Source organism: Nematostella vectensis, chromosome 9 (assembly GCF_932526225.1).
Source record: "Nematostella vectensis chromosome 9, jaNemVect1.1, whole genome shotgun sequence".
In the NCBI taxonomy this organism is placed as follows: Eukaryota; Metazoa; Cnidaria; class Anthozoa; order Actiniaria; family Edwardsiidae; genus Nematostella; species Nematostella vectensis.
In genome coordinates, this window is record NC_064042.1 from 5,603,553 (window position 1) to 5,616,816 (window position 13,264).

At 41.6% G+C, this 13,264-nt stretch overlaps 2 protein-coding genes and 1 long non-coding RNA gene across 8 annotated transcripts in view; 1 reads left to right on the plus strand and 2 right to left on the minus strand.

The window, feature by feature from the left end:
* Nucleotides 1–8,812, plus strand: part of LOC5499909 (tetratricopeptide repeat protein 28) — a 30,763-nt gene extending 21,951 nt beyond the window's left edge. For all 3 annotated transcript variants that reach the window (XM_048732032.1, XM_048732034.1, XM_048732033.1), the window contains one exon: nt 5,065–8,812. In XM_048732032.1, coding sequence (XP_048587989.1) covers nt 5,065–8,465 — 3,401 coding nt within the window. In that variant the 3' untranslated portion in view covers nt 8,466–8,812. The remainder of the gene's footprint in view (nt 1–5,064) is intronic.
* Nucleotides 1–13,264, minus strand: part of LOC116605798 — a 49,657-nt gene that overhangs the window by 33,071 nt on the left and 3,322 nt on the right. The gene's annotated exons all lie outside the window — the stretch shown is intronic.
* Nucleotides 11,412–13,250, minus strand: LOC125572146. Its single transcript, XR_007313604.1, has 2 exons — nt 13,162–13,250; nt 11,412–12,780 (listed from the first exon to the last, which is right to left on the minus strand). It is a non-coding gene; the product is annotated as an uncharacterized LOC125572146 (long non-coding RNA).

Here is a 13,264-nt window from a genome sequence, read left to right on the forward strand (position 1 = left end):
AGCTTAATGATGGTGATGAGCAGGTGACGAGAGATAAAGACAATCGATGGTGGCGATATGCAGCAGTAACCATTAAACAGTTAAAGCCCAGGTGGCACACACAAATATGTGCATGAAAGCCATGGACATTTTAGATAGGGTTAATTTGTTATTTGCTCACCAAAGTTTAGCAACAAATTGATAAGCTAAGTGAACAATATATGAACTACAAGAGACACTGCATTATTGATTGCCAGTTAATGTTATTTTACAAATTACAGAAAAGCAATACGATACCCCAGCTATATTTCATATAATTAATTTGGGTCTGTAATAAAATCTAGTCTCCCGCGCAGCCGTTTTTTTGTGTCGGGAGACTACCAATACCATGTCCGCCGCGAAGATAAAATATTGCTGTATGACGTCATCATTTTTGGGAACTGCTGGAGTGTAACAACCTTTCGAAAGTGAAAATCTGCTTCGCTGACGTAATTACTTACCTTGAGAACGCTCTCGCTATCATTCTTCATTTCTACCCTCGAAATTTCAAGTCAACAGTGGCTCGATATCATCTCAGTTTTCTAACGGTGAGTGGAATTGTTTTACAAGACTAAACACAGTGTTATTTGTGTGGAAGCATAGGAATATCTACGCGACTTGCCATGAATTCTGAACAAGGTACATTTACTCGATTTGCAATGAAATCGTAGCTAAGGGCATGAAACCTTGGAACATTTACTCTATTTGCATTGAAATCGTGAATAAAGGCATGATCTATACCGTAGTGTCGGTGAGAAGGAACACGTTTTCTAGCGAAAGGGCTTACTTTTATTTCTACTGCGGTATGACTCAGTAAATTTTGCGTCATAATGTATTCAAAGAGAATTCGGCACTCGTGTGCTTATTATATTTACTCGCTTCCATGTCGACTGTGCCTCTAAATCCACTCGGCTATTTTCTCTCTGAGAAAGTTTCAATACACGCGGTGACATCTAGTCTTAACAAGACTAAACACAGTGTTATTTGTGCGGAAGCTTACAAATATCTACGCGACTTGCCATGAATTCTAAACAAGGTACATTTACTCGATTTGCAATGAATTCGTGGCTAAGGGCATGAAACCTTGGAACAATTAGTCGATTTGCCATTGAAATCGTGGATAAGGACATGATCTATACTGTAATATTGTTGAGTAGGAACATGTTTTCTAGCAAATAGGGCTTTAACTTTTTTTTCTACTGCGGTAGTAAATTTGCGTCATAATATATTCTAAGAGAATTCGGAGAATTCAGACTCGTGTGCTTATTTTACTCGCTTCCAAGTCGAATGAGTTACGTTGTTCTCGAAATGAAAGCCCAAATTGCTTCAAACTTCACCCTGACCACATTTAAGAATCCACTGTCAGGTCAGAATATTTTTGAGAGTTTTACGATTTTATTTCATAGTAAAGTGAACGGCTTATTTCAATCCCATATGTTTACTGTAAAATTGAGCCACTATAATTTATTCATACACACATTGAGCTTGGGCTACCTGTGATATAACCAGCATGCACAGGCATGTGCTGTAATGTGAATACGGTAGTCGAATTGGGACGGGTTGCAAAAGTACAAAGCGAAGAACAGGCGATTCAATAGAAAAGTTTTCCTGCTTCATTTCTTCGTATAATCCCGAAATTAGAGCCTGCTAGCAGGTTTAACCCTATTCAGACCGGGGGTGGTGGGGGTGGGGGGCTTTTGAGGCCCCCAGCACCTTTGATCTGTAATAATTTTTGAACTAGTAGGGCTAGAGCATTGAAATTTGACGACTTTTCCCAAAATTTATCTTGAATCAGTTTGGTGTAAACAAAATTTTGATATGTGTACCCTGGTAACCATAGTAACCAAGTTTTGAGACATAGGTTTAATGAAAATTAGGCAAAATGCTTTAAGTCGTTAAGATCAACTATTAATACGTTGGCTCAACTTAAATCCATTTCATATAAACGTTTTATACCAAGTTTTGAAAAAAACTTGTGGTGTTATTTTTGCCCTCTCGAAATAGTGCTTGTAGAAATAGCAAAAACATTCATAGCCACCTGAAATCATTAATACAACTTGAAACGAAGATTAAATATTGTCAAAAAGCTTCAGATTTTGCCACCCAGTTTTTTAAAATAAATAGCTTTTATTAAATCCAAGATGGCGGATTCAAGATGGCGGATGCCGATGTCACATAATTAGCTAGAATTTGCTGTTTTTTTTTAAACTAACATCTAAATTTGGCAAAATTTTATATTCCTCAATTTTAAATAAAAAGTAGAAAAAAACATTTTGGGAAAGATATTTAAATTATTACTTTAATTAAGAGTCCAGTTGCAAACTTATGCTATATTAAAGGTACCATGCCAATCAATGACGTCACAGGTGTCATATATTGTTGTCATAGAAACAGTGTCACTAATAATATATTTCTACTGCAAGGTTATCGAAAAGAGATATACGGAATTACACATCTAACAAAAACAGAAATGTTGCTCGTTTCTGCTCACTTAAGTGACGTCACAAAGACAATATTTTTGAAAAATATTGGTCTCTTTTTGAATACGAACTGATTATGATAAGGACCATATGTCCTTAAATGACGTCATAACACGTAATATATCATTTTGTTCCTCTTTGTCAGATGATGATTCTTTGAAAATTTGGTCATGATAGCTCCAATGGTTCAAAAGTAACAGATGGTGGGCCGAAAGAGCCCCCCTCCCTCCCCCCCCCCCCCCCCCCCCCGTTCAGAGGAAGCCTCAAAAAGCCCTGTCTGAATAGGGTTAAGGGAGTTGGAATTTCTTCAAGCTAGTAGTTTTCTAAATAAAGTTTTAGAAAATTCTTTTCTATGTTCACTTTCGCATCTTCTTTTTTATATCACTTTTATTCCATATTCAGGTATTTTTAAAGAAATACCAACCTCAACTCTTATTTTCCTACAATTCCAAAATTTAAAGTATCTCTTAAATTTTCAAATGTATATTCCTTCACAGGCGTTCTTAGGGGCGGACCATGCGACTTTTAAGGGGAGGACATGCGATTTTGAAAAAAAAATTTCCTGCAAAAACTGGTTGAGGAAAAAAATCCCTGCAAACACAACCTTCCACCATTTTACATGATTTTACATGCAAAAAAAATATAAAATTATGAAGGCCGAAACGCGAAAGTTATGAAGAAGTCGGAAATAATGATGAACTTGACTGGATCATCAACTCGGACAAGGAGGGCAGCTTTCCAGTATTTCTTTTCCACATTTAAAGACCTATTTGTTTATTGAAGTCGTAAAGCGGGGGGGGGGGGGGGGGGGGGGATCTGGAAATTTTGAGGTTCTGAAAGGGGGGCACCGAAAAAAATGACCGACTTTTGGCCGCCAAGGGGGGTGCACCCTGCTCTTTCCCCTGTGTACGCGCCTGATTTGGGGAAGTCAGACCCAACTTTCTGCCATTATTTAAGTGGACTTTTGAAGCACACTAGCATACACACATTGGCACCAGTCTGGCCAGGACGGGACGCTAGCACAGTCTATCACCCGTGCAGTTCGGCAACCATGGACAGCTGTTTCGTCCTTTTCAGGACTCGTCAGCATGGCATAGCCGGTTTGCCTCGCAGTTGAATTTCATCGTCAATAAACCGCAGGGCGACTTCGACTCGAACGAAGTGCTTTAAACCACAGCTCAGATCCATGTGGGGTCTAGAGCTGCGACCGGGCTAGCGTGATGCCAATTGTGCGGATCACGCATGCGACCTTTGCTATTTTGAGACTTCGTCGGATAGCCAAACTAACCTTTAAAAGCACACTAGCATATACGTTGGCATCAGTCTGGCCAGGATGGGACTCGAGCACAGTGATGCTCAATGTAAGAACTAGGCAACCTAACGGCATGTGCAGGCTTGTATGTCAAAAATGCCTTTGTTAATATTTTTCCGCGAAATTTGATTGGTAAGACAAAAAAATACAACATAAAATACAATTAAAGCTAAATGCTGCCTAATCTTTTTCACTATTTTAGATTTAAGATTTATTAGTATGTGTTAAATATGGCTTATTAAACAAATCTTATGTGGGGGACCTTGTGAAAATAATGTCAAGCAAAAACTATTGTTCTTTATTCTTTTGAAAGGTTCAGAAAATCTCCAATAAGGCTTGAGGTATACGTCGAACCGAACTTCAACCGAATCAATTGAATAACTGGCGTGTGTCCAAGGCAAGCTTATTTCCAGTGTCTGCATACTTCGAGTCTATTTTCCAGGAGTAAGTAATTTCATACTTATGTGGAATCTGAACGTCACAATTCACTCAGTTTCATTATTGTCTCAAAACAAAGGAATCCCAATCCTCAAGTACAAGTTAATGCCGACTTGCTCCTCGTTGGCAGCTTTATTAGTATAAAATATCAAATCATGTGTTTTGTTGCTTGCGTTATACTTGTGGCGTGACACCCAATATATCTTTTCGTTTGAGTTGATATGTTAAAACTTCCCGCTTCTAAGTGTTACAGTAGAATGTTTGATTGTATATTTTGATGTAATGTCATTATTTTAATTTTCTCCTCGATAATATATTTCCAGTTTTATTTTTATATTTTTTCTTTGTTTCATCCAGAATTCTAGAATTTCTCCAGCAGCGAGATGGATAATGAGGGCGAGCCCTTCACTCACTGGGACGTGGCCGAGTGGGAGAGGGTACAAAGGGTGCGTCCAAACCTGCCCGTTATTTTCTGGTTCCTCTTAATATGGGGGACAAGGATCAGTCCGCTTACGCCAGCCCAGCAGATTCAGTTACTGAAGGTGTGCTACGACATCGCCTTCTTGCTAAGAGACAGTGAGATGATGGTGGCGGTGTATGGGACTGCGGGTAAGGTGTATCGTGAGATGCGTCTGTTTGACCAAGCACTGGCATGGCACTCAACGGCACTAAAAATTGCAAAAGCAATAGGCAGCATAGATCTGCAGGCAACATGTTATCATGACATGGGCAGTACCTATAACAAGCTTCATAACTACAACAAGGCACTGGACTACTACAAGCAGTCACTAAACGCCCTCATGAAGACTGGGGAAAAGCGTAAACAAGCAGATGTTTATAACAACATCGGTGTTGTGTTCAAGTCCCTCGGTGACAATGGTCAAGCCATGGTGAACTACAAAAATGCGTTATGTATATACGAGAAGTTTGGGGAAGAGCGTGAACAAGCAAATGTTTATAACAATATCGGTAATTTGTACTACTCCCTCGGTGACGGTGGTCAAGCCATGGAGAACCTCAAAAATGCGTTATGCATATACGAGAAGTTCGGGGAAGAGCTTAAACAAGCAGATGTTTATAACAATGTAGGTGCTGTGTTCATGTCCCTCGGTGACAATGGTCAAGCCATGGAGAACTACAAACATGCGTTATGTATACACGAGAAGTTCGGGGAAGAGCTTAAACAAGCAGATGTTTATTCCAACATCGGTGCTGTGTTCAAGTCCCTCGGTGACAATGGTCAAGCCATGGAAAACTACAAACATGCGTTATGTATATACGAGAAGTTAGGGGAAGAGCGTAAACAAGCAGATGTTTATTCCAACATCGGTGCTGTGTTCAAGTCCCTCGGTGACAATGGTCAAGCCATGGAAAACTACAAACATGCGTTATGTATATACGAGAAGATCGGGGAAGAGCTTGAACAAGCCGATGTTTATTACAATATCGGTGATGTGTTCGAGTCCCTCGGTGACAATGGTCAAGCCATGGTGAACTACAAAAATGCGTTATGTATATACGAGAAGTTCGGGGAAGAGTGTAAACAAGCATGTGTTTTTAACGGTATCGGTGGTTTGTACAGCTCCCTCGGTGACAATGGTAAAGCCATGGAAAACTACAAACATGCGTTATGTATATACGAGAAGTTAGGGGAAGTGCGTAAACAAGCAGATGTTTATAACGGTATCGGTATTACGTACGACTCCCTTGGTGACAAAGGTCAAGCAATTGAGAACCTCAAAAATGCGTTATGCATTTACGAGAAGTTCGGGGAAGAGCGTAAACAAGCAAATGTTTATAACAACATCGGTAATACGTACTACTCCCTCGGTGACGGTGGTCAAGCCATGGAGAACTACAAAAATGCGTTATGTATACACGAGAAGTTCGGGGAAGAGCGTAAACAAGCCGATGTTTATAGCAACATCGGTAATACGTACTACTCCCTCGGTGACAATGGTCAAGCCATGGTGAACTACAAAAAGGCGTTATGTATACACGAGAAGTTCGGGGAAGAGCGTAAACAAGTAGATGTTTATAGCAACATCGGTAATACGTACTACTTTCTCGGTGACAATGGTCAAGCCATGGAAAACTACAAACATGCGTTATGTATATATGAGAAGTTAGGGGAAGAGTGTAGACAAGCACGTGTTTATAACAACATCGGTGCTGTGTTCTGTTCCCTCGGTGACAATAGTCAAGCTATGATGAACTTCAAAAATGCGTTATGTATATACGAGAAGTTTGATAACGAGCACGGTCAAGCAGAAGCATACTGTAACATTGCTGCTATTGCTCGATTTTATAATTCTGTGGAAGCAATGGTGCTTTACCGGTCTGCACTAGCTCTTTTTCAAAAACACGGTGACGTGATTCGTCAGGCTGAAATATGGCACAACATAGGTATCCTGTATCTGAATATGTCGAAGCATCCAGAGGCAGAGAAGAGTTTAAAAGAGAGTTTACGGCTTTATGAACTAGTATTTATGAACCTTGGAAGCCTCGAAAAATTGAAAATTACCGTTATAGAGACTTACATCAAAACATATCGTTGTCTTTTTTACGTCTCCATTATACTAGACAAACCAGAACAGGCGCTACTAGCAAGCGAACAAGGACGATCACGCGCTCTCAAAGATAGCCTACAGAAAAAATATGGACTAGAAAGCAATGCCCCCAGTGATGAGGACACACGCTATAGAAGCTCATTAATCAGTGAAGACAATACGTCGTTTGTTGTCATTTGCTTGTCACTAGAATGGCTTCATTTGTTTACACTTGCAAGCGGGAAGCCCTTGGTTACCGAATCGGTACCAAAAGAAATATTCTCAAGCGTCGAGTCTGAAATCAATGGAAAAGAGCTAGAGTGGTTACGAGACTACATAGACAGGATGGTAAATGAGGCAAATTCACACGTTCGTCTAAACCGTGACGAATCGTTTGAAGACAGATCCCTGAGATTGAGCTGCGATGACGACGGTGATGAGTCACGGCAGCCATCCGTGTTAGCACGAGGCGTGAGAACAGCTACCGAGATTGAGAGGGCTCGCAAGTCGACTGAGGTCAGAGCCGAGCCAAGCGAGAACAGTGAAGACGGGAACTTCCCTGAAACAAGCTCGACAAATAGTGAGGCTACTGGTGGTACACAGAATCAACCTCAACTACCTACCCAAGCTCCAATGAGCCAAGCCACAGGGATACCACAAGAAAGCGATGTAATCCCCTCTGTTAAAGTGCCGCAGGAGCACGAGGATGACACGTGTACACCACTCCTACCAAGCGGCCCCGAGACACCCATACACCACGACCCGCTAGAAGTGTTGTACCGACTGCTGATCTCTCCAATTGAGGATCACCTCACTGAGCCTGAAGTGGTGTTCATTCCGGAAGATTTCACTTTCATGATTCCATTTGGGGCCATGAAAGACCCCGATGGGAGATTCTTGGCTGAGCGAAAACGCATCCGTACTGGCCCATCGCTTTCTACCCTCAAGCTGCTGAGGGAGTGTCCTGAACACAAACACAGCAAGCAGAATGTGCTGGTTGTCGCCAACCCGAGATCTAATGTTAACGTTGAGTGGCCCGATGAGTTCAAACAACTTAAGGTCAAGCCATTCAGTGATACATTTGCATGTCTCCCTAAGGCAAGTGAAGAAGCAGAAATGATCCGCGATCTTCTGCCCGATGTGACTTGTCTGATGGAAGAGCGAGCAACAAAGAATGCGATCCTTGCCAAGCTCAAGGAGGGTGTCGGGATAGTCCATATCGCATCGCATGGCAACGCAAGGACAGGGAAAATCCTAGTAGCCCCTGGACCACGCCCACATGACGAAATCGCCCCCTCCAAAGACTTTCTTCTGACAATGGAGGAGATCTACTCGTGCCAAATCAACGCGCGTCTTGTTGTGCTGTGCTGCTGCCATAGCGGTACAGGCGAGATCAGAGCCGAGGGTGTAATGGGACTCACCCGAGCGTTCCTCGCTGCAGGAGCGCGCTCTGTTCTTGCCACACTATGGCAGATCAGCGATAAGGCTACGCTTTACTTCATGAAGCGTTTTTATGGCCATCTGGTCAGCGGACTGACTGCTAGTGCCAGTCTCCAACAGACTATCCGCGACACAATCGCCGACAAAGACAAATACAGCCACCCTTACTACTGGGGCGCATTTATCTTAGTCGGCGACGATGTTACTCTCACGGGATGTTGTGAATAATGAGGGCTTAAATGAAGCTCGACATATCATAGTGTATAAATGGACGATGTTACTCTATTATAAAGTTGTAAATAATGTGTGCTTAATTTCAGTTCAACACATCTTTCTGTATGAGGGAGCCATTTCATTCTAAAATAGAGTTTTAAATAAGGTAAATTATTGTATTGGTGTAGCTCCGTGTTACCTCTCTGTTTGAAAGAGCGATTTATTTGTAATGTTGTTATCAATAGAGACAAGCTCTATTGCTTCGCTAGATATCATGGGATGCTTGTAGCGAGAAATATCTAGAAACAGAAGTGTATATATTTGTAAAATTGAGATTTGTAATTTAAAGCACATTAAGAATACATGTTTTTTGTCACGCGGGAAAATATCGCAGGGTGTCGGGGCTACGCTACTACTTGCTACGCGGAAAATTATTGCTTGGAGTCGGGATGCGCTAGTACTAGCCAAGCGGGAAATTAATACTAGGTGATGGGTTTCGCTATTTTTATAACTTTAGCATTTTTGTCAATTTACCGCCAACTTATGCCGGGGGTTAATTATGCGTTTTGTTTAGTTATGAGTCAACGGGAATTGGCCCGTCCCTTATTGTAGGCGGGTCCATATTGTTTTCAAGATATTCGTAAATCGAGCACCTATGCCCGTTCGGTATTCATCAACCACCGGTAGAAAGTTGGTTTTGACTTCGGGAGCAGGTAACTCTAGGTATCGTCTAGGTCTAGTGAAATTCTGGTATAGCCAGAATTGGTATTAAGGAAGCAAGTGCAAAAATGATTAGGATGTTGTCAATCATTGTGGTCACGCATGAAGATTGTCATGCGCACTTGTTCGGCAAGCATGAAGTGCGTTACCTCCGAAGTCAACAATAATCGTATAATCATTATGTAGGTCACGGCAAGTCCAAGGGTAACCCACTGGCATTGCTGCGTTGGAATGTCTTCCTTCGAACACCCATTGGCAGAGAACCTTTATCCAAACGAAACTAAATGTTTTTCGGGGTGTCGGTGAAGGTCTCTTGTTTGGGCTTGCCGTCATTAGAAAGCATACAAAAGGGATGTGGTACGATACCCCATCTTCATCTTAAAATTACTTTGGTAAAGTAACGTTTGTAACAGCGACCAAGTAAACCCGGTACCGTCCCCACATGTCGTCTCTGTCGTTTGTGATCTGCGGGGGGGGGGGGGGGGGTTAGGGCTTTAAACCCCCCTTCCCCCCTTGGGCTGTCTTTTTCCACCATTTTCATTGTATCTTTTCATTCCAAAATGGTTACGAATGTAAAATAATAATGATGGGTCAACCCCCCCCCCCCTTGGCAAAAAGCTAGATCCGCCCCTGGTTATCAACTTAAAATATCAAGTCATTTTTAAATGACTTTAAAAAAAATTTAAATGACATTAAAAAGCGCGAGAAAGCATCAATTTCCGTAGATTGGGAAATTGGGAAAAAAACGAAACCTTGAGAAACTCTCTAAGACGCTAAATAACAAAACAAATACTCTAGGTACAGATAAACTCAAGACAACTCACTACAACTAAGTTGAATTTGAAATTTCTCAACCCCTCCCCCCTTCCCCACGGTATCCCCAACGCACCCCTCTTCGGGATAATAAATGAACTTTCCCTAAGTACCATAAACTCACTACAGCTCGACATCGTTTTTGGGTATCATTTTTATCGCATTGAAAGTTATTCATGATAGGAGGGCTCTGGGAAGGAGGGCTCTGATTTTTTTTGTTGAAAATATGCGGCCCTCCCCCTAGACACACGAAAAACAAATATAGTACCCTCCCCCAGCCATAGGATAAAAAATGGCTCTCCCCTCATACAAACAACCCTAACACAAATGTGTGTGTACGCTCGTGTGAACTTGAAATTCATGGAAAGTGCACTTGTTAACGTCATTTGTACGGACCCTCCAAGTACGGCAAATCCTCCCTGACCTAGGAGGAAATTGGACCATATTGTAATAAATCCTACTCCATGTCCCTTCTATAGCATTTATCTGACGATGACTTTTAGAATGATGCTAAGAAATTATACATGTTAATTGCACAACGGCCAATTAATGGTTGACTCGTAAAGTGACACAACTATAGGAGACAGTACTGTGCAGATTAATGGGTTCCATGCTGAGGTTTATGTGATGGAGCAAAGAACTATTCCACACGAAATATTTGTTGAAAAAAATAGGACCCTCCCCCTAGAGATGTGAAAAAAATAGGACCCTTACCCTAGAGATATGAAAAAATAGGACCCTTCCTTTAGACATGCGAAAAAAAATAAGATCCTCCCCCCAAAAAAATCAGAGCCCTCCTCCCCCCCTCCCCTCGCTAAATACTAAAGTAGCGAAAATCCCTGCCGATGTCAAGTGACAAAAAACATGCGCAACGTAAATAATCGAATAAACGACCGGGGCGTCGATGGTCCAAGGGGGGCGTTCAATAGGTAGGAGGCGTTTATTAGAGAGGGGCGTACTTTACAAACTATGAAAATATAACAAACCCAAGTGCATTGGGGTTCTAGTCCCAGTCATCAGGATCACGTTAAATTATAACCTTCGTAGCAAGCGTTTCTTCACATTTAGCAAGTGTCGCCCAGAAGAAACCAAGCTCAAATTAAGCAAAAGGGCAATTGAATTTGAATTTATATCACCGGAATTCCTATGTCGTTTGATTTTAGGCTGGGAGGGAGGGTAGGGAGGGGAGGCGTTAGAGAGGGGCGTTCAATACAAATTTGTAAACCTAGGGGAGGGGGGGCGTTCATTAGATAGGAGGCGTTCTTATGATAGGGGGCATTTATTAGATAATTCACGGTATCCTTATCTCCAGGCCCCCCCTTCCCCACCAGCACAGAAAGAGCCCACAACTCTACCTCCCCCTTCCTGCCCCCAGGACCACTGGTACGTCTGTCTATTCGCGATAACAGATAAAACACACATATTGAGTTGCAGTAAAAGCCGAGGAATTGTATTGTTTTTATAGATTCTCGTAACAAGCACAGTAGAATTTAAAGGTTTTTTTTACAGAAGAATAAATAAATCAATTAAACGTTTTTCTTCTACATCATCAACATATTATTTAATAAAGGCTTGTATATCTTGTACATCCTAAATACACTGATTGAAACTGCTTCATTTTAACCTTTGTGCATAATGATAAATTCTATTGGCCTTCTGTCAAATGATACAAAGTAATCACTTGTATACCGTCTGTTCGGTAACACCCAAGGCCACCAAGGCTGTGTCTTCAAAGATGTGAGCCGCCATATATCCGAGATATAGGAAGAAAAAACAGGGTATTAGTATATAATCAAATATATAAACGAATTGACTGTTGAATGGCAGAAAAATTGGGATAGCTATTTAAAATGATGATGTTGAAAGAAGTGACACTTGTCAGATCTACCAAAGAGGGAAACGAGTTGACGGGCTGTTTATCGATTTTACTCGAAAAAAATCCCGATGGTTTCCCCTTCTTTCTGTCCCTTTTTGGAGGATATCAATGCAGTTTTTATTTTCACATAGAATATGAATCCTTATCGTGTTGTAACATAAGGTACAAACAACGCAGTATTACAGAGGAAAATGTAGCTCCACACCCATCTCCTTTATTGATTTCTTTCAAGATGACAGGGCTTCCTGTGTTGAGGAAAGGTGACTGGGACGAGTAAATTTCGCTTTTCTTTCCCACAGGATTCCCAAAAAGGAAATAAAGATGTTTGCGGAGGCGGCTACGAAAAATGCTGTGTCTAGTAATAAAGTGTTGTTGTAACACCAAGGAAGCATCTTTTGGATTGTGGTCGAATACACAAGTTGTTCCAGCAATGTTGCACCGATGTTGTCCCGTGTAAACACCGCCAACATTGCTGAAAAACACACACAACATTACTGAGCACAGCAATGCTGTGCTTAATGTGCACCATGTTGGGTAATGTTGCGAAGATCGACAACATTCCATCTTGCTCTGCAATGGATGTAGTTAACAACAAACACACAAACAGTCTTCATAAAGTATTGTTTGAATTCAGCGACTGTTGTTGAAGGTTATTTTTGTTATGGTAAACAAATATAACTCCTCAACTTTGATCACGAAAATTATATCGACTAGCTGCAAGATACCAAATAAAAAGTTTAACCTTGATCAGTAACTATTACGTTGTTATTGCGATTTAGGATAACGAGTCTATCATGAAGCAAAGGTAAAAGATTCTCACGAGAAATTACGATCAAAACAAAAGTCGTCAATACTTGGCTGTTCCGCTACCACACTTACCTTTGCTCGGTGGATGCGTTGTTGTATCGAAGGTTGATGCATCTACAAATCATCAATAAATAAACAACGTTACGAAAAAGAGAAAGGGGTCTCAGTTAGATGGGTGAGGCACCGTCAGGTGCACCTCTAACAGTCGGGGGGGGGGGGGGTGAGTCCGTTTGCTGAGGGGGAGGGGGTGGGGGTGGATTTGGCAAGCACCTTGCCTACTTCCCCATTTTAGTACGCTAATGCTAACAGAATACTTTATGAATAAGGTGGAGGTCAGGCTCAAGAATATGACAGATTTGTACTTGCCTTCTGTACTTGTTTGACATGGAATTGCACTACTACCATAGCACAGAATTATTTAGGCCAGTAATTAGGCAAGACGGTGGCGTTGAATTACAACAATTGCACAACATAACTAGAGAGAGTGTAACCGACCTGTTGTAGGTTGACTGGGAATTGCGTCACCGACATTGCATAGACTTCCGTGGCAACACCCAGCAAAGCAGGATGCTAGGACCCCCCTGCCAGTGAAGCCAAA